The sequence below is a fragment of the Xenopus laevis genome, chromosome 3L (genome assembly GCF_017654675.1).
Source record: "Xenopus laevis strain J_2021 chromosome 3L, Xenopus_laevis_v10.1, whole genome shotgun sequence".
In the NCBI taxonomy this organism is placed as follows: Eukaryota; Metazoa; Chordata; class Amphibia; order Anura; family Pipidae; genus Xenopus; species Xenopus laevis.
In genome coordinates, this window is record NC_054375.1 from 33,377,136 (window position 1) to 33,404,710 (window position 27,575).

At 36.1% G+C, this 27,575-nt stretch overlaps 1 protein-coding gene across 7 annotated transcripts in view; it reads left to right on the top strand.

Moving 5' to 3' along the window:
• Positions 1-27,575, top strand: part of LOC108710881 (protocadherin gamma-B5) — a 234,383-nt gene that overhangs the window by 23,428 nt on the left and 183,380 nt on the right. For 2 of the 7 annotated variants that reach the window (XM_041586099.1, XM_041586100.1), the window contains exon 1: positions 602-3,112. The exons of 3 other annotated variants lie outside the window; for them this stretch is intronic. In XM_041586099.1, coding sequence (XP_041442033.1) covers positions 611-3,112 — 2,502 coding nt within the window. In that variant the 5' untranslated portion in view covers positions 602-610. Of the gene's footprint in view, positions 1-601; positions 3,113-12,793; positions 15,332-22,549; positions 25,048-27,575 lie in introns of those variants that run through there. 2 more of the 7 variants (XM_041586122.1, XM_041586116.1) reach the window with 2 other exon arrangements.

Below are 27,575 nucleotides of genomic sequence, written 5' to 3' on the forward strand. Positions count from 1 at the left end.
TATTCTAAAATCTCCATTCTTCTAGTATATTAATGGCTTACCCACTCTGTGAAATGACCCAGGTAAAGATAAATTAGCAATGATCTGTTTTTGTCTAGGAATGGTAAATAAAAAAAGGAATTGCCATGAGCTTGTAACTTATACTCTATACCACTCTAGTAATGTTTTAGGACATGATTAGTCTTACAATTGTTGCAATGTTCATGAAACAGGTCAGATAATACAGTACTCATTAACATCAGGTGCTTACAATATGTATTAAAACATAGTCAATAAATATATTATTTTTATAAATCATATACATATATTCTGGTTAAAATAGTACTGCATTATAATAAATACAATTCTTTTTTTTTATAAATAATATATATATATATATATATATATATATATATATATATATATATATATATAAATGTTTTCAACATATTATTTATAAAAAATAAGAATTTTATTTCCTATGATGCAGTACTATTTTAGCCAGAATATTTCTTAGTGCTGCAGTACCACATTTTCACCTCAGAGCGCCGCTGTTTACCAATAAGGTGAATGATTCTAATACTAAAAACACTGCAGATCTGAAAGGAGAAAGACATTTTCTGGATTTTCCATGGACAAAGGATACTGTATTTGTCTCCCAAAAGAAATACGTTGGATTTCTAGAAGATTTCTCAAACTGACAAATGCTGAGATGAAAACCCAACAAGCACAGACAAACAAGGGATGCAAATGGCAAGTACAATTTCTGTTCTTGGTCTTATTGCTTTGTCATTCAGTCTCTGCCCAGCTTCAATATTCCATTGCTGAAGAACCGAGAAAAGATTATGTTATAGCAAATATTGTGAATGATCTTGGATTGGACATTAAAGAGGTTATATCTCGGAAATTCCGTATTGTTTCCCGTGTGGCAGAGAAATATTTGTCTGTAAATTTAGGAAATGGTGACCTGTATGTGAAGGATAGGATAGACAGAGAAAGACTGTGTCGGACTGCACCTTCCTGCTTCCTAACCTTTGATGCAGTGGTTGAAAATCCCTTAAATATTTTCAATGTCAAAATTGAAATTCAGGATATAAATGATAATTCTCCAGTTTTCTATCCTGAGATTTTCACTTTAGAAGTGATTGAACTAACACCACCAGGAACTCATTTGGTTTTACAAAATGCAGAAGATCCAGATATTGGAATTAATGCTGTTCAGTCATATAGAATCAGTGACAATCAGTATTTCAGATTGAATGAAAAGATCAACAATGATTTCAGTAAAACTCCTGAGCTTGTGTTAGAGAAACCTCTAGATCGTGAGACACAAAGTATTCATGAATTAATCTTAACAGCCTCTGATGGGGGAAAGCCCTTAAGGACTGGGACTGCTCTAATTAGGATTATTGTTACTGATTACAATGACAATTTACCTGTGTTTACACAAGAAGTATATAAAGTCAGCATAAGTGAAAATGCACCAATAAATTCTACTGTAATTATATTAACGGCAACTGACAAAGATGATGGTACAAATGCACAGATCAAATATTCCATTAGCAAAAAATCAGAAAACAACTTTTATGCTAGTGTTTTTACTATAAATCCTATTAGTGGAGAAATTACAACAAAAGAAAGTTTAAATTTTGAAAACACAGAACACTATGAAATGTCAGTACAAGCTAAAGATGGAGGCGGCTTGGTAGCACAGTCCAAAGTTTTAATAGAAATTATAGATGAAAATGACAATGCACCTGAGATATCCATTAGCTCACTATCTACTCCTATTTCTGAGGACTCAGCTCCTGGCACTTTGATAGCCCTGATTGAGGTTCATGATCAAGACTCTGGAGAAAATGGAGAAGTTGACTGTCAGATAGTTGGTGCATCACCCTTTCAGTTACTTTCATCCTCCAGCAGATACTATAAAATTATAACTACAAGTGCCTTGGACAGAGAGAAGGTACCATGGTTTAATATTACAGTTATTGCTACAGACAGAGGATCTCCTCAACTTTCCACCATTAAATTCATCAAGCTGGATATATCAGATGTTAATGATAACTACCCTATGTTTATGAAATCTACATTTGTGGCCTATTTGCCTGAAAACAATCTACCAGGAGCTTCAATATACAGTATACAAGCATCTGATTTGGATATTGGAGAAAATGCTAAAATTATTTATTCCATTTCCAACATAAATACAGAGGATTTTCCTGTGTCCCCTTATTTCTCAATTAACATTGAGACTGGAGTTCTTTATGCTCAGAGATCCTTTGATTATGAGCAGCACAAGGAGTTTCACATCAACATAATGGCTAAAGACAATGGATTTCCATCTATGAGTAGCAATGCAACCTTGATTATCCACATAATAGATCAGAATGATAATGCACCACAAATCTTGTATCCATCAACAGAAAGTGGTGGTTCTCCTTTTTTTGAGATGGTTCCTTTTGCCGCTGAGCAAGGTTCTTTAATAACAAAGGTCATTGCGGTGGATGCCGACTCTGGACATAATTCTTGGCTTTCTTACCATTTCATACAAATGTCAGACCCATCCCCCTTCAGCATTAGTCAGAATACAGGTGAAATTCAGACATCACGTATGTTTCAGGAGAAAGATATTTTAAAGCATAAGGTGGTGATTATGGTAAAGGACAATGGGTACCCTTCACTCTCAGCAACAGTTACTTTAAGCATTTATGTGGGTGATCATTTCCAGCAAATGATTCCCAAGCTCAACAATCAGTTTAGTGATGCAGAGTCAACATCGAGTATGCAAATTTACCTGGTAATAGCACTTGGTCTAATATCTTTGCTGTTTATCATAACTGTTGTGTTGGTTATCATTTCAAAATGTAAGGAGTCCAAACCACCACCAGACTTTGCAACTTTAAATCCGAATTTATATTCACAATTTGATCCCAGGATGTTTTCTAAATACAATAATGGAACTTTGAGCCTTCCCTATTCCTACAATGTTTGTGTAGCTCTGGATACCTCTGAAAGTGACTTCAGTTTCCTTAAGCCAAATCAGGATGTCCCTGTAGACAATCTTATTGATGCTGATGATGTTTCAGGAATTGGAAATGAAAGTTCAAAAGATAATTTGTCACAATCACAGGTGAGTCGTTTTAATATGTTATAGGACCTAGAAAAATTTGTAAAAATATGCAATTTCTTTATCTGTGTCATTTGTGTCTGATTCATAGAGATATCATGGAAATATATAGAGCAAATATGACAAATAGCAATGAGTGAAATTTTTCGCAAGTTTAACCTTCAAATTACTCCCACAGAATCCAATGGGTGACAAAAATTGCACATTTTTGGCAAAGTGAAATGGTTCATGTTATATATGACAAATAACATTAAAATTAAGCACAAACATACACTAAAACAGGACACTAAAATCCATATTTTATTATATAGACAACAAATAAAAACACACTCAATAAAGATGTATATTTTTAGATGTTTCCAGTTGCCTGCCATGCCTGCCATGGTTACTTATCATAGGGTGTTTTGTAGTCCAAACATTAATTGGTGGAATTTGATTTGTGTGACAATGATTTATAGACATGTGACATAGCTGTCTGTCTTGGCTAAACATATACTAGTTGACTGCAATTTTTCTTACATTTCTTATGTATCAGAATTAACTACAAAGCAATTTACAACAAATATGCAGAACCTTACATTACAAAAGGGGCTACATTTGTGTGTTTGCGTGAAAAGACCAGCAGCAATTGCATTATTTTAATTACTTTATAGATAATGGTGTTGTAGTGTCTGCTTTATTTAACAACTTTTTATATATTAGGCCCACCCCTGCTGTGAGTAATTCCTGAACTGGCTTGTTAACAGCTTAATACCTATTGAGATACTATGCTGAGATAAAAGACGAGAACCAATGAAAGCAAATATTATTATAGCATGTTGTCCAGTTGGGGGACCTCCATGCGAAGGATTTGAAATGTACAGGTAGGGTGTGTGACGATCAGAGAAAGAACTATGGAAGAGACGAGAGAATGGCTCCTGGTTATGGGAGTGGCAAAATGACTACCAATTAAGGTTAAAGAACTGTCCACTCCTCCCAACCTTATTCTAACCTTGCAGAAACATCAAACTACCTCAATTTGTGTCATATAGGAATTATTAGGAAAATACATATATTTAGTTTTCATTTGGCTTTCTTAATGGTTTTTATGATCTTGACCAGTATCTATACTGACTCTTTTATATGATATTATAACCATTATTGCACATAGGGTTGCCATATTTTGGCCCGTCTAACTCAGGGCAGGGGCAGGTTGTGGCTTTGACATGGCAATCAGCCAATCACCGCATCAATCAATGCAGTTTTGACCTGGACAGCCCAGCAAAAAACTGTGATGTTTCGGTCAAAACTAGACAGGTGGCAACTAGGGATGGGTGAATTGTTTTGCCATGTTTCACCGTGGAAATGACTGCCATAGACTTGCATGACTTCAAAAAAAAAAATTTCCAAAAAAAATGCAATTTTTTTGACGCCCATAGACTTTAATGGGCGTTGGCATCATTTTGCCTGTGGCGAATTTTTGGAGAAACGAAACAGGTCAAATTCGTCCAACCATAGTGGCAACCCTAATAGCACACCTCATAGAAAATGTGCGAGACGTGGCTGATGGCACTATTTTAATGCAAGGTTTACAATGTCTCTTATATTATTTGTTTTGGTCATATTTTTCTACATCTCATTTCTTGCTCTCAGTTATTTATTTTTCCATCTATCAGTAAACCATTAGATCGTGTTAATTTAGCTTTTCTGCACCCTGTGCCCTGTTGTACCTTTGAAAGACAAGGAAACCCTCTACTTTCTGCTGCCAACAGGATGCCAATGACCCAGCCATGCACTATCCTTCACATGGTGGCTGCGTGTTTAATCTAGTGAAGCCCCTTTCACAATCAGGCTTAAATCTTTTCAACCCATCCTGGTGGCGCAAAACTTTGTTGAAAAGCATAAAAAAAAGTAGGGTAAGGTTTATTGTGGGCATAACCCCCATACTTTCTGTCGCACCTCTTTACTATATAAGCTCCTTCATTTTTATATGTACTTGTGGCCAGGATGAATGTTGTTTGTCATTATCAGAATTAATCCACTATGAAAAGCATTTTTGTTGTCATAGAATAAACAAATAGGCTGAATTTTGTTTGTTATGCATAAGGTATATAAATATTAACTTTTATTAAAATGTTATTTTGGTTACTGGTATCATCTGTGTACACACCAGAATTTATTTCTGATTCTTTTTGTAAATAAAAAAATATAACATTCAAAATAAAAGCTAGCACAGAGATACTATATATTATCTAAATAAAAAGCTGACTCTCATTAACATGTTACATATGCAACTTGAAATTTTATCCGGTAGTATCCTAAAAATCATCTACATGGATTGGAGTAATTTGATTTTTACAAACTTGCCTTAAAAATTAAATGCAATTTAGATGTAAGAGGTGCAGTTCCCCTTTTCTGCCTCAGAGCGCCACTGTTTACCACAAGTAGAAGATTTTGGAACCAAAGATCCAGTAATGTTAATATAACAGCCTCCAATACAGTGCAGATTTGCAGAGAGACAGCTAGACATTTTCTGCTTCTCATAAACAGAAAGGACATTTAGATTTTAAAATGTTTTCCATTGGATTCACTGGATTCCAAGCTCTGGACATTTAGAGGGATATTCTGTGGAAGATTTTGAGATCAGTCCAAACTCCATATAACACTGAACAATAACCTGTGCATCTAAAAAAGAGATGGCTGAGGTGAAAATCAAGCAAGTGCAGACATTCATGGGAATCAACTGGCAAGTAAGACTTTCATTCTTAATCTTATGGCTTTGTCATTCAGTATCTAGCCAGCTTCGTTATTCTATTGCTGAAGAACTCAGAAAAGACTCTGCTATAGCAAATATTGCAAAAGATCTTGAATTAGATGTTGAGGAGCTAACATCTCGGAGACTAAGAATTGTTTCACGTGTGTCAGAGAAATATTTTTCTATTGATTTACAAAGAGGAATTTTATATGTGAAAGACAGAATAGACAGAGAGACCCTATGTGTTTCAGAATCTACCTGTTTCCTAACCTTCGATGCAATGGTTGAAAATCCCTTACATGTTGTCACTGTTGACATTGAAATTCAGGATATAAATGATAATGCTCCAATGTTTTATCATGACTTAATTCATTTACAAATTACTGAATCAACTTCACCAGAGACACATTTAGCTTTACAGAATGCAGAAGACCCAGACATTGGCACTAATGCTATCCAAACATACAGGCTCAGTGACAATCAGTATTTTACACTAAGGGAAAAGGTCAGCACTGATGGAAGTAAAATTCCAGAACTTGTGTTAGAGAAGCCTCTAGACCACGAGACTCAAAGAATTCATGAATTAATCTTAACAGCATCTGATGGTGGAAACCCAGTAAGAAGTGGAACAGCAGTGATTCAGATTGCCGTAACCGATGCCAATGATAATTTGCCTATATTTACACAAGAGGTGTATAAAGTGACCATAAGTGAAAATATTCCAATTAACTCTACAGTCCTTACAGTAAATGCAACTGACAGAGATGAAGGTACAAATGCACAAATCACATATTCCTTCAGCCAAACATCTGGCAACAATATTCATACAAGTATGTTTAGTATTAATTCTACCAGTGGAGAAATTAGGACAAAACACAATTTTAATTTTGAAGTGAAAAAATACTATGAAATATCAGTTCAAGCCAAAGATGGGGGAGGCTTTGTGGCCCACTCCAAAATATTAATAGAAGTTCTAGACAAAAATGACAATGCACCTGAAATATCCGTTATTTCTTTTTCACCCCTAATTCCTGAGGATTCACCCTCTGGCACTTTGATTGCTCTGATTGAAGTTCAAGACCAAGACTCGGGAGAAAATGGAGAAGTTGACTGTCAGCTTTTGGGCACAGGGCCATTTCAGCTACATTTATCTTCTAACAGATACTACAGAATAGTTACTACTGGTTCCTTGGACAGAGAGGCCGTTCCGTGGTATAATATAACGATTCAAGCTTCTGACAGAGGATCTCCTCAACTTTCAAATAGTAAATTCATTAAATTGGATATATCTGATGTAAATGACAATGCGCCAGTGTTTACAAAATCTTCCTATGTTGCTTATATAGCAGAGAATAACTTAGCTGGAGCTTCTATATATAGGATACAAGCATCAGATATCGATGCCGGAGACAACGCTAAAGTTATATATTCAATTTACAACACAAATACAGAGGATTATTCCATGTCCTCTTTTTTTTCCATTAACATAGAGTCTGGAGTTCTCTATGCTCAGCGATCCTTTGATTATGAGCAGCACAAGGAGTTTCAAATAAAAGTCTATGCAAAAGACTATGGATCCCCATCCCTGAGCTGCAATTCAAGCTTAACAATACGTATTACAGATCAAAATGATAATGCACCAACAATTTTGTATCCATCTTCAGAAAGTGTAGAATCATTCTTTGAGATGGTTCCTGTGGCCTCTGAGCAAGGAGCTTTGATAACTAAAATTGTTGCGGTGGATGCAGACTCTGGACATAATTCCTGGCTGTCGTATCATGTTGTACAAGGGTCCGAAACATCTCTCTTCAGCATTAATCAGCACACCGGTGAAATCAGAACATCACGCGTATTTCAAGATAAAAATATTTTGAAGTATAAGCTGGTAGTTATGGTAAAGGATAATGGAGTGCCATCTCTCTCAGCAACAGTTACATTAAGCCTTATTGTAGCAGATCATTTTCAGCAGGTGGTTCCCAAACTCAACAATCAGCTCAGTGATACAGATTCTCCATCAAATTTACAAATATATTTGGTAGCTGCACTTGCTTTGATTTCTTTGCTTTTCATTTTAACTGTAATGTTGGTGGTTATATCAAAATGCAAGGAGTCAAACCCTTCATCAACCTTTGGACCTATAAGTACCAATCTGTATTCTCATGTTGATCCCATGATACTTTCCAAGTATAATAATGGAACACTGTCACTTCCGCATTCCTACAATGTTTGTGTGGCTATGGATGCCTATGAAAGTGACTTTACTTTCATAAAACCAACTGAGAATGTCCCCACGGACAACCTCATTGATGCTGATGATTCAGGACTTGGAAATGATCCTTCAAAAGATGCCTTGTCTCTAAGCAATGGCATGCAGGTTAGTTATTTTAATATATTACAATACAATAAGGAAGGCATACAATGAATTGCTTTATTAGCAACTATTTGCATGCACTTTATTTGCCAAAATCTGGCAAATTCTTGAAAAAATTTAATTTGATGTATTCTACATTTTAAACTTTGAATAATGGTAAAAAGATATACTGAGATTTTGTATATAGTTTTGGTGCCAATATGTGTATATACTGTACCTTTTGTATTTTTGAAATAAGTTGGAAGAGAATAAGGACTTTATTTTACCTTGTATCCCATATATGCAGCATATGTAAATATGTCTCACTGATAAGTGTTATTATTTTGTCTCTGGGAAGAGAGTTGTCTTGTTTTTAATTCTCCAGTAAGGGGAGATAGTGTTTAATATTTGTAATCACATTTGACCAATATATAATAATTACTTTATGTACCTAGAAGATTAATGTTCTTATAATATAAACTGTATCAAACTGAATGTTGTTTTTCACACTGAATATTGAGGCCTATAAAGCAGCTAAAAACATTACAGGTAAAAATAGACCTCACCCATCAATTGATGAATTGTCTTATAATTATAATTATAATAATTATTCATTATTCATATTTTTAAATATTTATAGCATCGTCATATTAAAATTACTGGTTATAATTTATACTGTAAACTATACAATTGCAGAATTGCCATGACATGTCTTTTCACCAGCTAATGATAAAAGCATGTTAATACTTCATTGATTTTTACTTGAATTGGGGCATAAGTCTGGAGTGAGACATATGGACTAAAGATGGATTAATCTGAAAGTGAAAATCAGAATGTTCCAGAAGATTGTCTTCTGGCCTGGACTGAGATTAAAAATAGGCTCTGGCATTTCAAGCACATTGAGCTATTTGCCAGAATCTACAGATTGTAAGACCAGGCCTGACTGCATTATTGATGATTCGGGTCGCTACTTTTTAAAGAACTGTTGTTTCCAAAATGAAAGATGATAAAATAACGGTATTCCCTGACCTATTGGAATGTATAGACTCTATGTTTTAATTCAATCTGTAGGTGATTTGAGTTAAATTACATGTGTCAATGATACAGTTTAAATAGATGCCTAACATTATTGATATATTTTGCAGATTTATGGTTTTCCCATAAATGTTAAAGCAAAGTCAACACGAACTATACAATATATGTTTGTTTTGATACATACAGCATTTTCATACTATGGACAAGCAATGTGTTCTTTGTTGATATAGTGTAGCAAGGCATGAGCTGTGTACACATTCTTTTAGATGGTATGCAACATTGTACATCTCAATATTATACAGTAAAATAAATGGAGATCTATGGGCCCAACAATGTTAGCAGGCAGAACTTTAGTCAAGCACTACATCTTAAAAAAATGTCGCTCCTTTGTTCTCCGTTCACATCAGGACACTGTGTCACTTCCCCATGCCCGCACAGTAGGTACATTATCACACTATACTTTCCATTGGAATACAGTATGTGCAATGAGTAGAAAGATTACAATATTCATCATATGTTTTCTCATTTCTCACTAAAAACAGGTGCATCTAAGCTGGATAGGTTTCTCCAATCCATTCCATAGCCAGCCGTAGACATTTCTGTATGACAATCATTTTAATATATGGTCTGAAACTGGGGATCGGGATATATCTGAGATCATGCTATTACATGGAAAACCTCAAAGGCTCTGGCTAAATTGTATAAAATTTTATTGGTCTATTTTGGATAAACATTTACAGTACATGGAAGTGACACTAAATACAAAATAAATACAAATGGATCATGGAGGAAACTCAACTTCCCATTTATTTCAAGTGTAAAAAAAGTATGGTTGTGTATTGCAAATGCTTCTATCATGCCTGCTTCATTTATATTGTCTCACAGAGGTCTAGATAAACTATTCAGATGAATACAACTAAAGAAACTAATAGTTGTTTTGCTATTGTATAATTATCATTCATAAAGCAAAAAGTAACATAACAAATTTGTATATCAATACTATTTAAAACCTATAAAGGAGGATGGTGCTCATGCTGGGAAGTACTTGTTGAGTTAAATATGTCAACCATTGTACACGATGGCTGAAAAATCATGACTTATAATAGTTGAGTAGTGTTTATTAACCTAAATAGTCTTTTCAAACCTACATATAGTTCTGATTGCATGTTACTCTGTTACTCATGGGTGCATTTTTTTATTGGTAAACAAAATAATGTTTAGCGCCATAACTTCTTACGTGCCATGTGAGCTCTATAAATGCTACTTTTTTTTTATCACAGATTACTTTTATATGTTTTATATATACTCTCTGAAGCTGTATATCCAGGCAGTAAAGTGAATTCATAATTTTGTAAATTATATCTTCTAAATAAAAACATTGAAAGATTGTGTGTAACTACTCTCGTAGCATCTCATATCAAGAACCTCTCTGGTAAATTATCTTACCCCAGAAACTTTAGAGAGTTGTTCTGTACTGTTACAGTTTTCTAATTTACTCTTTTGTTGGTCGCCCAAGGAATGCTTAGATTTTAGGTTTAGAGCTAGTTGTTTTCCACTGTAGGTCCTTTATGAAACACCTTAACATACAGTATAAAAAAGAATTGTGGTACTTTATAGTGACATGATAATCTGTAAGCATTTATTTACCTATGGTAACATAACATTTTCTTCTATAGCAGTTCTGCTTGCCTTGTTCTTTACCCCACCACTTCCATCTTCCTCTTTACCAGGATTAAAGTGCTAGTTGCATGTATTGTAATTCTAAAGACTTGTTTAAAGGTTTATATATATATATATATATATTTTTTGGTATGAAAAAAATATATTTTTACATTTTACTTACATACATTAGTTGGTGCTCAGTTCCGTTACTATAGAGGAAGGATGGGACAGCAGGAGGGCACAGGCCGTGGGGTCTGCCAGCTCTAGTGAAAAGTTAGGTAGAGGGTAGACACAGTCTAAGGTCTTACACGGTGAAGCGGGGACGCCTGCCGAGGCATAAACAAGGACGCCCGCCACACCGCGCCGATTTATCCCTCACGCCGGCGCTGGACTCTTAGGGTGCGCGCATGCCTCGGCAGTTCTTAAAGGCACAGGCGCGCTGGCGTGATGATGCCAGCGCGCTATTGCAGCGAAATTCAAAAGTATAAATAGCCTGTTTTGATTACTGGACCTTGCCTGTGATAGGAGTTTGTTCCCGGTGCTATCTGAGCTTTTGCTATTCTGTTTTGAACCTGTTTGATTCCTGTTGTGACCCCATGCCTGGCTTTTGACTATTCTGACCTCTGGATTCTGATCCCTTGCCTGAATACCGACTACCTCTTCTGCTTAACCCTTCTGATTGACTTCCTGGTTTGACCCTTGCCTGCCTGACTACGTTTACTCTCTGCTTGCCCCGACCGGCCTGATCTGACTACTCTATTGCCTAACGTCTTGTACCTTCGGCCTAATGACTCTCGCTAACAGTCGTGCCCCTCTGCCTATCCAGAACCTCTAGCCTTGCACCTCTCGCTTAAGTCCTGGTGGCATCCAAGTAGCTGAGGGCTCCTCCCGAGGCCAAAGGCGGTCACACTACAGGTGAAGCACGAGCTGAGACCAGGGTGCTTGGCATTTGTTCTGGTGTTCGGTGCCGACAGTGACATTGAGTCTGAGCAGTGTAAGTGCAAGGTGGGGTTTATTGCCATAGGTTTCTGCTTGCACCAGACCTGGGTAGCTGTCTTGTAATGCCCCGCTGGTGGTCACTGGTACAAACTATAAGATTTGCTAAATTTTTCTACTGGTGGGTGGAGTCTCAAAATATCCCCTACTGACTTGATGTGAATCACGTGAAAGTTGTCAGGAAATGCAGAACGCCTTTTTTCAGGAAACACTCAAAAAGCAGGTCTATTTTTTCCATTTCACATGTAAAAGGCTATGGGGGACCCTAAATTTTCCCTCCCGTTTTCCTGTGTTGTGACTGACAGCAGAAGGTAATTTTATAATACCCACTATTCCATCTCTATTTATTTTATTAGTGTATCATACATAGTGCTCCTTCATGTTCATGTGTGTGTGTGTGTGTATGTGTATATATAAATATATACATTCCCCCTAAATATATATTAAACAAGTTATCTGAAAATAAACTATTTGTAACCAGATATATTATAATAATATTATGTGTATGCATTTGTACTTTTATTGTTTAGAGTTAAGCAAACCATGTCGGGCATCTATGGTATTAAACAAATTCTTCAGTTCGCACCTGATGCATTTTGCTGCAGGAATGGGAAACAAGATCACATATGTGTCTTTAAAGGGAATTGCTTACATTGAATACATATGTATGCATTACATTACTTACATAAGTATGCAAAGTACAGTTATTTTGGTTGAGATAAAGCTTTAGAAGCTAGCATTGCTAAAAAGATATATCCAGTGCTGCAGTACCACATTTATGCCTCAGAGCGCCGCTGTTTACCATGAAGGAGAAGAATACAGAAGTAAAAAACCAGAATTATCCATACTACTCACGGACGCTGCAGATCTGCAGGAGGAAGACAGACATTTTCTAGAGTCTCCCATTCACAGAAGACAATATAAATATCTTCACTACCTTAAGGAAATTATTTCAAACCAAATTTTGGACTGCAACTGAATCATTGTACCTGAAAAAGGAATTTCTTCCAGAGGATTTGATTCACTGAAAATGGCTGAGATGCAAATCCAGAAAGCACAGACTTACAAGGGAATCAAATGGCAAGTAATATTTTCATTCTTGTTCTCATGGCTTTGTCATTCAGCTTCTGGTCAGCTTCATTATTCTATTTCTGAAGAATTGAGAAAAGATTCGATTATAGCAAATATTGCAAAAGATCTTGGATTAGATATTAATGAGCTCTCCTCCCGAAGATTTCGCATTGTTTCCCGTGTTTCAGAGAAATATTTTTCTGTAGATCTAGGTAATGGAAATTTATATGTTAAAGAAAGGATAGACAGAGAGGCTCTGTGTAGGACAGCAGCTACCTGTGCCCTAACCTTTGATGCAATGGTAGCAAATCCTCTAAATGTTTTCTCTGTCAAAATTGAAATTCAGGATATTAATGATAATCCTCCACAGTTCTTTCCTGATATTATTCATTTAGAAATTAGTGAAGCTACTGCAGTAGGAACCCATTTGGAATTACAAAATGCAGAGGATCCTGATACTGGTATTAACACAATACAAACATATCGATTAAGTGACAATAAGTATTTTACACTGGATCAAAAATCTGAGAATAATTTTCCTGAGCTGGTATTAGAGAATCCTCTAGATCGTGAGATGCAAAATACTCATGAGTTAACCCTAATAGCATTTGATGGAGGGAACCCTGTAAGAACTGGTACTGCTTTAATTAAAATAACAGTTACTGATGCCAATGATAATGTGCCTGTATTTACCCAAGCTGTGTATAAAGCAAGCATTAGTGAAAATAGCCCAATTAATACTACAGTTCTAAATGTAAATGCAACTGACAAAGATGAAGGTATAAATGCACAGATCATATATTCCTTCAGTAAAACATCAGCAAACAGCTTTCATAATAATATGTTCAGCATTAATCCTACAAATGGTGAGATTAAAACTAAAGAAAATTTGAATTTTGAGGTGACAAGGCATTTTGAGATGACTGTACAAGCCAAAGATGGGGGTGGCTATATTGCCCACTCCAAAGTTTTAATAGGAGTGACGGATGAAAATGACAATGCACCTGAGATGGCCATTGCCTCATTGTCTTCTCCTGTTCCTGAGGATTCAGCTCCTGGCACTGTGATAGCACTGATTGAGGTTCATGATCAAGACTCAGAAGAAAATGGAGAAGTTGACTGTCACATAGTGGGTGTGGTGCCTTTTCAATTAGATGCATCAACTGGAAGGTTTTATAGAATTGTCACTACAAGTTCACTGGACAGAGAGAAGATATCCTGGTATAACATCACCATTGTGGCAACAGATAAAGGGTCTCCTCAACTCTCCAGTAGGAAGTTCATCAGACTGGATATATCCGATGTTAATGACAACCCACCAGTATTTATGAAATCTAATTATGCCGCTTATTTGCCTGAGAACAATTTACCTGGAGCTTCAATATACAGAATGGAAGCGTCAGATCTTGATACGGGAGATAATGCAAAAGTTATTTATTCCATTTCTAGCATGGATAATGAGGATTTTCCTGTCTCCTCTTACTTTTCAATTAACATTGAGACGGGAGTTTTATATGCGCAACGATCTTTTGATTATGAGCAGCTCAAGGAATTTCAGATACAAATAACAGCTAAAGACAATGGATTCCCTTCTCTGAGTAGTAACACAACATTAATTATCCATATAATAGATCAGAATGATAATGCACCAATAATTTTATATCCATCAATGGGAAATAGTGGCTCGGTTTTGTTTGAAATGGTCCCTTTTTCCTCTGAGCAAGGTTCTTTAATCACAAAAGTGGTGGCTGTGGATGCAGACTCTGGACACAATTCCTGGCTTTCTTATCATTTCATGCAAATGTCAGAATCACCCCCCTTTACCATTAGTCAGCACACTGGAGAAATCAGGACATCCCGTGTATTTCAGGAAAAAGATGTGTTGAAGCATAAGGTGGTGGTTGTGGCAAAAGATAATGGAGTCCCATCTCTATCAGCAACAGTAACAATAAGCCTTATTGTGGCAGATCATTTTCAGCAGGTGGTCCCCAAACTCAAAAATCAGTCCAGCAGTGAAGATCATCCTTCTAATTTACCAGTGTATTTAGTTATTGCACTTGCACTCATTTCATTGCTCTTTATTATAACTGTTACCTTGGCCATCATATCAAAATGTAAAATTGCAAAACCTTCACCAGACTTTGGGCATCTATATTCTCAAGTTGATCCCAGGATGATTTCCAACTTTAATAATGGGACTTTGCCTCTTCCCTACTCCTACAATGTCTGTGTAGCTTTGGAGTCAACTGAAAATGACTTTACTTTTAGGAAGCCAAGTCAGAATGTTCCTATAGAAAATCTTATTGATGCTGATGATTCAGGCCTTGGAAATGAAACTTTAAAAGATACTTTGTCTCCCAGCAATACCATACAGGTAAGTCATTTTGATATAATATGATAATAACAAGAAATATATGAAATGAAATCTAGTTACCTGAAAGTAGGACAACCTAATGCTTTGCCTAATACTCAAGTATTTGTTTAGAACATAAATTATATGTAAAAGATTTGCCTAAAGTATTTTCTTTAAGAAGATGTTATGTTATGATAGAGTATAGTTTCTTACAGTAGTTTCACAAGAACCCACATGATTCATATGACTTACAAAAAGTATGCTTGTTTCATTGTAATGTAATACAGTTCTCACAAGTGGACTTAGAACATACTCCTTTGTTAAATGTATTGTGTTAAATTCTGGATTTGATGGGAAGTAGTTGCATGGAAAAAACATGCATATTTCTGTTGGAATCATTTGATTATGCGAATATAATAATATAATATAATATGCATAGGCCTGATTTAGGCACAACTGATTAGAGCTGACAATGTGAACCCTTCTGCAATTAATTGCTGCTTAATATGTGTGTTTGCAAACTTCAAGTGATTTTTGAATGGAGAGCACCAAGTGCATTTTTGTGTGATTTCTCCACATATGTCTCGTCTCTCCTCATCCCAAAAAAGTGCGCTGCATTTGTAGGTCTTGTTGGCTCAGGCACTGTTCACCAGACCAATAATATGGCATTCTCAGCATATTCCTTTCTTAATTATTTATCATCATTTTAAACGTTTAGAAAACAGTGTGAACTTTATGTGTCTTAATCACCACTTTAAATTCTAATTTCTGTTTAAGGGGCATCTACAAGTAACCCTTATCAAGAGAGAACATCTTTTATTTTATTCTTAACCCTTTTGGAAGACTTATGGTGTCCTTATATGTTCCTATTTTGTATGGCTGTAGAATCGCTTCTTTTTTTCTTCTCTTGACCACAAAGTTCACTATGTTGTATAAGTAACTGTAAAAAAGACTTGCGAGACTTGTAATGCATAAAGTGTTCCAAACACAGCCCATCAGCATTACATTTGTATTATTTCCGCCCCTCCAATTAGATAGCAGAATTTTCATGCTGAAATCCATCAATGCAAATGACATCAATGCAATGTCAGTTTCAGGCTCTACTCCACTGGCTGATCAACACCAGTGGAGAATAGGCCTCACGGCATGAGATGCATATCCTCTGGTGACATCTTTTAGCTGATGGAAAAGTGCCCAAGCCTAGTGGGGGAGCCTGTAATTTATATGAATATGGATATGAAAACCACCTGTTAGCCCTGGATGTTAGCCAGAAAACATCAAAAATTAAAGAAATAGTTAATTCTATATGACCATAGACCAGTTAGCTGTCCATCACACATCTACATCATTGCTTCTAAGGCAATTATCTATTTTGCATTTAATGCAAAATGTAGTGATGACTTTTATTGTAAGTCTTGAATTTATGGCAAAATTCCACATTAAGCCATCACCATATATTTCCACAAAGCTGTGGCAAAAAATTTCTGCAAAAAAAATGCGGTGACAAAACACCTATTGACACCAATGTATTTTGAACAAAAACACACCTGTTGACTCCAATGTACTTTGTGAAGAAAAGTCACAGCGAAAAAAAAACACCCATTGACTCCAATGTATTTTGTGCTGAAAAATCCCCCAGGAAAAAACACCTGCTGACCTATCTGCATTTCACAAATTATCCATTGATGTGAAATGGAACAGGTTCGCTTATCACTAGTCATCTGGCCTGTTTAACCTCTTAATTTATCTAAATGTCTCTTCTTCATATATATACAGTATATATATATCCTCATCCTTGAAAAAGGTCCTACGGTGGACCGAAATGTCGGTTTGATACCAAGACAACAATGAAGAATATTATGTTTTAAGAAAAGGGAGTGCTGGTCCATTGGTAATTGATACGTACATATAATCACCCCGCCATCAATAGCAGCCTTGGAGTGCGGATACTCATTGGAGAAAGTATATACTAAATTGTTGGCTTATATGCTTTTTCTCTGTAATAAAACTTTACTTTGTACTTAATATTAACTAAATTAAAATACATCCATACGGATTTCAAAACCAGCCTACTTACATTTTTAAATGCTTTTATATTGGTCTTAATGCACAAAGTTCCATACTAAGTAAATTCTCTTTATCCAGAAAACCCCAGGTCCCAAACATTCCAGTTAATTTAATGAACATTAAAATTAAATACCCGCCATTAAACAGGGTTAATATATAAATATAGCAATCTACATTAATTGAAAAAGAAACCAAAAATATGCATATAGAAAACAAATACAAGCAAAGAATCGTGTATATATATGTTAAACAAAAAAAAGGTTTTCTCAGTGCTGCAGTTCCACATTTATGCCTCAGAGCGCCGCTGTTTACTAATATGGAGAAGAAATTGGAAAAGAAGAAACTACTCTCACACACACACTGCAGTAAAGCAGATATTTTTCTGGATTCTCTCTTGAACAGAAGACATCATCCATCTCTCTGCTTACCTACAGAATTTACAATCTGTATTGTTGCCTGGATTACAAATTATTTGCATTTAAAAAGGATTAACTTTGGGAAGATTTTTTTATTCTGAAAATATCTAAGATGAAAATCCAGCAAGCACAGACTTACAAAGGAATCCGATGGCAAGTACCATTTTTATTCCTATTCTCATGGCTTTATCATTCAGTCTCTGGGCAGCTTCATTATTCTATTGTTGAAGAATTGAGAAGAGACTCTGTTATAGCAAATCTTGCAAAAGATCTTGAATTAGAGGTTAAAGATCTCTCACCCCGAAAGCTTCGAATTGTTTCCCGTGTTTCTGAGAAATATTTTTCTGTAGATCTAAATAATGGAAATGTTTATGTGAAAGACAGGATAGACAGAGAGACCCTGTGTGGGGCAGCAGCTACCTGTGCCCTAACCTTTGATGCAATGGTTGAAAAGCCTCTTAATGTTTTTCCAGTAATAGTTGAAATACAGGATATAAATGATAATCCTCCAAAATTCTTCACTGATATAATTAATTTAGAAATTAGTGAATCTACTTCTCCAGGAACACATTTAGTGTTACAAAATGCTGATGATCCAGATATTGGAATGAATACTATAGCAACATACCAGCTCAGTAACAATCAGTATTTTACATTGACACAAAAGACCAACAATGATAAAACCACATTTCCAGAGCTTTTGTTAGAGAAACCTCTAGATCGTGAAGCACAGACCACTCATGAATTAATCTTAACAGCCTCCGATGGAGGGAACCCAGTGAGAACTGGCACTGCTTTAATCCGGATCATTGTTACTGATGCCAATGATAATTTGCCGGTTTTTACTGAAGTTTTGTATACAGTGAGAATAAGTGAAAATACCCCAGTTGGCTCAATAGTGCTTTGTGTGAATGCAACTGATAAAGATGACGGTATTAATGCACAAATCACATATTCCTTTAGCAAAACATCAGAAAGCAGCCTCAACAAAGGCATGTTTAGTATTAATCCTACAACTGGAGAAATTAAAACTGAAAAGCAATTCAATTTTGAGGGGACAAGAAATTACGAATTGTCAGTGCAAGCAAAGGACGGAGGTGGCTTTGTGACTCACAGCAAGGTATTAATAGAAATTACAGATGAAAATGACAATGCACCTGAGATATCTATTGCTTCACTATCTACTCCTGTTCCTGAGGATTCAGCTCCTGGCACTGTGATAGCACTGATTGAGGTTCATGATCAGGACTCTGGGCAAAATGGAGAAGTTGACTGTCAGATATTGGGCACAGCACCTTTTCAATTAGTTTCATCCTCCAGTAGATACTACAGAATTACCACTACAAGTTTCTTGGACAGAGAGAAAGTATCATGGTACAATATCACAATTCTAGCTGTAGACAGGGGGTTTCCTCAACTATCTAGCAAAAAATGTGTCACGTTGGATATATCCGATGTTAATGACAATCCACCAGTGTTTATGGAGTCACCTTACATTGCCTATTTACCTGAGAACAATTTACCAGGAGCTTCAATATACAAGATACATGCATTTGATAGAGATACAGGTTCTAATGCTAAAATTACCTATTCCATTTCAGAGACAAATGCAATGTCCCCTTATTTTTCCATAAACATAGAAACTGGAGTTCTCTATGCCCAACAATCATTTGATTATGAAGTTCATAAAGAGTTTCAAATGGAAATAATGGCTAAAGACAATGGATTCCCATCCATGACTAGCAATTCAACATTATTAATCCACATAATAGATAGAAATGATAACACACCAAACATTTTGTATCCATCAACAGAAAGCGGTGGTTCATCATGGTTTGAAATGGTCCCTTTTGCTTCTGAGCAAGGTTCTTTGATTACAAAAGTGGTGGCTGTGGATGCAGACTCTGGACATAATTCTTGGCTTTCTTATCATTTTATACAAACGCCAGAACCATTGCCATTCAGCATTGCTCATCACTCAGGAGAAATTCGAACATCACGTGTCTTTCAGGAAAAAGATGCTATGAGGTATAAGGCGGTAGTTATGGTAAAAGATAATGGAGATCCAGCTCACTCAGCAACAGTAACAGTGCACTTTGTAGTTGCAGATTATTTTCAGCAAGTGGTCCCAAACAAAAGGAATCATTTTAGTGAAAAAGATGCTCAATCTAATCTTCAAATGTACTTGGTAATTGGAGTTGCTCTGATATCCTTGCTATTTATTTCAACTGTTGTGTTGGTGATTATATCGAAATGTAAAGAATCAGAGCCTTTGCCAAACTTTGGGCCTATAGGTACTCATTTTTACTCTCAAGTTGATCCTGGAGTGCTTTCCAATTTTAATACTGGAACTTTGCCTCTTCCCTACTCCTACAATGTTTGCGTAGCTGTGGATTCATCTGAGGGTGATTTTACTTTCATTAAGGCAGATCAAAATGTGCCCACAGACAATCTTATTGATGCTGATGATTCAGGATTTGGAAATGAAAACATAAAAGATACGTTGACTCCTAGCAATAGCATACAGGTGAGTTTATATTTTATTCATGAGCCCTAAGTAGTATAGAACAATAAGTAGTATAGAAGTAAAATGTTCATGACTACATAATGCACATGATGTATTCAATTTCTGACAATTGTCATTATCACTGAAGAAAAAGTGTCAAACACAGATGCTTTTATTGATTTGAGATCAGTAAGCACTTCAAGGTATTCTGCATTTTGAATTGATTTTTACCAATAAACATTTAAATAGATATGTACATGTCATAACCTTAATTTCACCTACTAAATGTATGAAAATATATATTTAGTGTGACAAGGTAGGACCTAAGGAGACAAGACAATATGGTTCAATCCATTTGTAACTGGGGCACCTTAATTACATTTAAAAAGATGATCTAGGAATAGAATACATGATTGTCCATGGTAAACCTTATCACATTAAGCCTTTCTGTAATATAGGTAGTGACATCAAGGTATTCTGACCCATGCCTGACCCGAAAAATTAAACACAAAGTAACAAACATGACTCAGCCCAATGATACTGGCACCCATTATTTAGTAAGACTTTAACATAAGAGCAATAGTTCTGCAATAAAGTATGTCTATCATATGTGTTATGTTATAGTATAAAAAGAACTGCACTCATTTCATTTGTTTTTATTATCAAATTGAAAATGATAAATATGTTATGAATTTGAGTAAACTTTTTCTCTGGTTTTCTCTGATGTAGTAAGGATAGTCATGTAAAGAGTAGCATGAAAAAAAATTGCAGAAGATTTCAGGTGTTTCTTTCAACACAGTAGCTCTAGCTATAAACATACTATAAATGCTTATTTTAACCTACAGTAGGTGTATCCAATACTAATATTTGTTTTAAATAAATGTAGGTTTCTGATGATGAAATTAACACTTACAGTTTGGACAATAGTTCTGCATGTGGTGAGCATTTCCTTTCTTTTAAAAGTTTGCAAAGATCACTTTAGCAACAAGGAATGATTTATTCTCTAAATATCATTGTTTAAAGTAATTTTAGTTTTGTTCAGTAGGTTACATTTACAGTGATGTCATAATATTACCATTAGGTTATAATTATTAGCTTATTAACGTATGTAAAGTGGGAGTACTGAAGCTGTGTACTGCTCTGGGTCATTGACTCTTCCATGTAAATAAGAAAATCTTTGCAGCATTATAATTGATGCAATATTGCTGGCCTGTTAGGGTGCAATTAAAGACTTTACTGAAGCCTTTCTTTTGACCCACCCTCTGTCTGCCAACAGCTTCTCACACAAAGACAATAAAAAAGCATGGCCTATTGCATATAGTCAATAGTGCAGGGAGTACCCAGGCCTGCACCCTCTTGAGGCCTGCTGGAGCCATGATAACCATATTATGATTGGCCGGAGGGATTTTTTCACTGACCACATTCACATGGCTGTGGGGTGCAGGTTCGGAAGAGGGGAGCTTGGGTGTACATCCTGTTGCTAGTTATGACACTTGATATACTACAGTTAAGACTCTTTTAGGACGTTACTTCATCTTTATATTCTTTTTTGAAATTCAAGTTCTTGAGAACTGATGTCACAATTGTTAAAAAGAGTTACTCTGATACAGAAAATCTTGTGATTGGTATCTGCAAATCTTGGCAATTGGTAGATCTTTATTTTTTTGTGATTGTAAAATTCTAGAAATAACAAAAAGTTATACTGAATTTTCAGACAGTGAAATGAAAATCTCATTCTTTCATAATCTGTTGCTTGTTTAGTTGTGTTGTTGGTATGAAAATACTACTTGGGATGGTGTGGGTGATTGGCTCTAAAAAGATTGTATTATAAAAATGGTAGTCTCTTATGCAATAAAATAGTAAACTTTCATAATTAAAATTCCTAACCGATGCATTAAGTCAAAAAAAGAAATGTGGATGCAGAAATAACTTTCTGAATAATGTGGTATGTATTGTGGCATCTGTTCACAGAAGAAAAGAGCACCTTTTGCACAGTATGTTGGATTTATTGAGAAATTATCTGGATTTAGAAATGAGGTTTAAACACATTAAATATAGACAGAGCAAAATACAATGTTAAAAAGATTTTTAAAAACAAGCCACACTGACATAATTCTTTAGTGCTGCAGTTCCCCTTTTGCGCCTCAGAGCGCCGCTGTTTACCAATAAGGAGAAGAATATGGAACTGGAAATCCAGCAACATTCCTTGCACTTGCTCACTATGCAGATCTGTAAAAAAAAGAAGACAGACATTTTCTTTCTGAGCTGGACTATACAGTATCTGGATAAACAGGCTTTTTGGAAGCTTTCTTGTGCTGAAAGTGGCTGAGATGAAAATCCAGAAAGCACAAACATACAAGGGAATCAAATGGCAAGTACTATTTTCATTTTTATTCTCATGGCTTTGTCATTCAGTCTCTGGGCAGCTGCATTATTCTATTGCTGAAGAACTGAGAAAAGATTCTGTTTTAACCAACCTTGCAAATGATCTTGAATTAGATATTAAAGATCTCTCAGCCAGAAGATTTCGCATTGTTTCTCGTGTTGCTGAGAAATATTTTTATGTAGATATAAAAACTGGAAATTTGTATGTGAAAGACAGAATAGACAGAGAGACCCTGTGTAGGGCAGAAGCTACCTGTGCCCTAAGTTTTGATGCAGTGACTGCAAATCCTCTAAATGTTTTCTCAGTCACAATTGCAATTGAAGATATAAATGATAATCCTCCAAGGTTTTTTCCTGATATTATTAATTTAGAAGTTGTTGAATCGACTTTACCAGGAATACAATTATCATTGCAGAAAGCAGAGGACCCAGATACAGGCAATAATTCTGTACAAACGTACAAGCTCAGTGACAATCAGTATTTTACACTGAGACAAAAGACCAACAAAGACAAGAGTAAATCTCCAGTCCTTATATTAGAGAAACCTCTAGATCGTGAGACTCAGATCATTCATGAATTAATTTTAACAGCCTCTGATGGAGGGGACCCAGCAAGAACTGGCACTGCTTTAATTAGGGTTGCTGTAACCGATGCCAATGATAATGCACCTGTATTCACTGAAGAAGTATATACAGTAAGCATCAGTGAAAATACTCCAGTTAATACAACAGTGCTCTGTGTAAATGCAGCTGACAAAGATGAAGGTCTAAATGCTCAGATCACATATTCCATTGGCGAAATATCAGAAAACAGCTTTGATACTGAAATGTTTAGCATAAATCCTAAAAACGGTGAGATTAAAACTGAAAAGCTTTTCAATTTTGAGGCAACAAGAAATTATGAAATATCCATACAAGCCAAAGATGGAGGAGGCTTTGTGGCTCATTCCAAAGCATTAATAGAAATAATAGATGAAAATGACAATTCACCTGAAATATCTATTACCTCAATAACTACTCCTGTTCCTGAGGACTCTGCACCTGGCACTGTTGTAGCTCTGGTTGAAGTTAATGATCAGGACTCTAGAGAAAATGGAGAAGTTGACTGTCAGATAATGGGCAAAGAACCTTTTCAATTACTTTCATCCTCCAGTAGATACTACAGAATTATTACTGCAAATGCCCTGGACAGAGAGAAAATATCATCATATAATATCACTATTGTTGCTACAGACCGGGGATCTCCTCAACTTTCCACTAGAAAATGTATCAGATTCGATGTTTCTGATGTTAATGACAATGCACCAGCATTCATGAAATCCAAATTTGATGCTTATTTGGCTGAGAACAATTTGCCAGGAGCTTCAATATACTGCATATTTGCATCAGACCTTGATGTTGGAGACAATGCTAAAGTCATATATTCAATTTCCAGCACAAATACAGAGGATTTTCCAGTTTCATCATATTTTTCAATAAATATAGAGACGGGTGTTCTCTATGCTCAGCGATCATTTGATTATGAGCAACACAAAGAATTTCAAATGGAAATAATGGCTAAAGACAATGGATTCCCACCTCTGAGTAGCAATGCAACATTGTTCATTCATATAACAGATCAAAATGATAATGCACCCAAAATTTTATATCCATCTTCAGAGGTTGGCTCTTCCTTCTTTGATATGGTCCCTTTGGCCTCTGAGCAAGGTTCCTTGATTACAAAAGTGGTTGCAGTTGATTCAGACTTTGGACATAACTCTTGGCTTTCCTATCATTTCATACAAGTGTCAGAACCTCTACCCTTCACCATTAGTCAGCACAATGGTGAAATCCGGACATTACGCATGTTTCAGGAGAAAGATAGTTTGAAGTACAAGGTAGTGGTTCTAGTAAAGGATAATGGAGAACCGTCTCTCTCAGCAACAGTAACATTAAGCCTTGTTGTTGCAGATCATTTTCAGCAAGTGGTTCCTAAAAGCAGAAATCAGTTGAATAAGGAAGATTCTCAGTCTTATCTGCAAATGTACTTGATAATTGCAGTTGCTTTAATTTCCTTGCTATTTATTTTAACTGTTGTGTTGGTGATTTTATCAAAATGCAAAGAGTCAGAACCTTCCTCAGACTTTGGGCCTTTCAGTACTAATTTGTACTCTCAAGTTGATCCAAGAATACTTTCCAAGTTTAATACTGGAACTCTGCCGCTACCCTACTCTTACAATGTTTGTGTAGCTTTAGATTCATCTGAAGGGGACTTTACTTTTATTAAGCCAGATCAAAATGTGCCCATAGACAATCTTATCGATGCTGATGATTCAGGAATTGGAAACTTAAAAGATACTTTATCTCCTAGCAATGCTATACAGGTAAGTTTCATCTTATTTCTAGCAAGTATAAGTTAACAGAATCTAGTCCTTTGCCGTGGTTTTGATTGTAATGTAGATATAGGGGCATATATATTATAAATGGAAAACCCAAAGAAGTTCCTGCAGAGTTGGGGCCTAGTTGCAAACTTTGCACCTGGGCCTGTGAGTGTTTCATTACAGTATTGCTGTAGAGCTTAAGAACTGTTATTCCCTGTTGTTATTATTGTACACAACTGTACTCTTATTATTATTATTATTATTATTATTAACATGTATTTATAAAGCGCTAACATATTTCACAGAGCTGTACAGTAAATGTGTTTATACAACTAAGACACATGAATTACATACATAAAACATTTGGAGTTACATACATCACAACCAATACCAGTACAAAAGGTAAGGAAGGCCCTGTGCAAAAAGAGCTTACAATCTAAAAGGAAGGGAATTAGACACAAGGTGTGAGAGTGAGCAAGATCAGAATAAAGTGGGTGAGAGATGTAGTACTGTATGTGGTATTGCATTTGGTAGTTAATCAGAGTGAGGGTAGGCTTCTCATAAACAGTGCATCTTAAGAGATCTTTTGAAGGCAGAAAGGTTGAGAGAAAGTCAGACTGACCATGGGAGAGAATTCCATAGGAGGGGTGCAGCCCTTGCAAAGTCATGAATTCGAGCATGTGAGGAAGTAATGAGAGAAGAGTTGAGAAGCAGGTCAGTAGAGGAGCATAGTAAGCAGTTGGGTGAGTATATAGAGATGAGTTCAGAGATGTAGGGTGGGGCAGAGTTATGACATGCTTTGAATGTCAGGGTCATTCATTTGAATTTTATTCTGAGAGGTAGTGGAAGCCAGTGTAGGGATTGGCATGGCTGAGGTTTATAAGACCTGCAGCACTGTTCATTATGGACTGGAGAGGTGATAGTCTCTGGAGGGCAAGGCCACTTAAAAGAGAGCTAAAGTAGTCTATACGTGATATGATGAGAGAGTGAATAAGAATTCTGGCAGCATCTGGGGTGATAAATGATCGTATTTTGGATACTGTATGTTCCTTAGGGGAAGTCAAGTGACATGATTTAATAAGTGACTGGATATGAGGAGTGAAGGACAGGGCAGAATCTAGGATAACTCCAAGTCACCTGGTCTGGGGAGACAGGGTGATAGTGGAATTGTTAGCTATGACAGATACTTCTGGGACACTTCTTACAGAACTCTTATATGGTTGTGCTTAACAGGTTTTTGTAGAGACATCGTATTTGAATAATAATTCTAATTATATGCTTAGATAAAGTAAATATACCTCTGTGTTACTCAGTGAATCTAAACACTAATGTTATAGTAACATTATACAAGTATGGGATCCATCATCCAGAAACCTGTTATCCAAAAAGCTCAGAATTACAAGAAGGTCACCTCCCATAGACTCCAATTTAATCAAATAATTTACATTATTTCCTTTTTCTCTGTAATAATAATATAGAACATTGTACTTGATTTTAAGATACTGTATAATTAATCCACACTGGAGGGTCTTATTTGGTTTATTTAATGTTTAAATGATTTTTTGGTATACTTCAAGTCAGTGTTGGCGAACGCAGACAGGTGCCCCAGACAGCCTGGCGAGTCTCCACAAGGAAGGGTGAGCTCCGTTTTAATCTCTCACAACCCGTGTTTCTCCTTTACATGGCGAGTCTAAGTGCCCAACAATTGCACGCGCATGCGCGTAAAAACACGCACACGCGCAAAAGAACGCGTGCACGAGAAACTGCGTGCGCATCTGCAAAACCCCTCGCTTGGAAAAAAAAAATTTGCCACAAAAAGGAGGATGGCACAAGCCGGGCAGAGCGGCAATCGAAGACCGGACAAGGGGGTAGGAGAGGCAGATAAGGTGCGTGCCTGGTGCCCCCCCCCAGCTTTGCGCCCAAGGCACGTGCCTACTCTGCCTACCCCTAGTTCAGGCCCTGCTTAAAGTATGGTGATGCAAACTATGGAAAGATCCATTATCTGGAAAATCCCAGGTCCAGAACATGCTGGATAACAGGTCCCATACCTGTATATGCATAACTGGAAATATACAAGACTGTAAACCTTTTCAGTAGAACAATGAATATTATTTATTAGGCAGCCAAGTAAACTAAACCCATCCATTGTGTTTCTAACCATTCTGAGATCACTGTTTGTGAAATGTTGACACACTTGTGGATCACAGAGCCTATTTATGGAGAACTAGTCAAAGTAAAAACAACATACCTTTTATTTCAAGATTAAATTGCACTCGTAGTGGTAAAAGCATGGTTGCATGTCACAATAAATGTTTCCTATGAACAAAAAAAGGTTTATTTTGCCTGTATATAATATAGCTTTTGCAAACCCCAAAATATTCAATGATACATCTGCCAGTGAAAATACAGTTGTGTATTTTATACCAGTGTGCAGTATATGCAAAAAGATTTAAAAGTTATGTTTCTACCAAAATAGTGTGCCAATATGCCACCTATGTATTAGCAGGTAATCAAGATTGTTGAAATTGTTA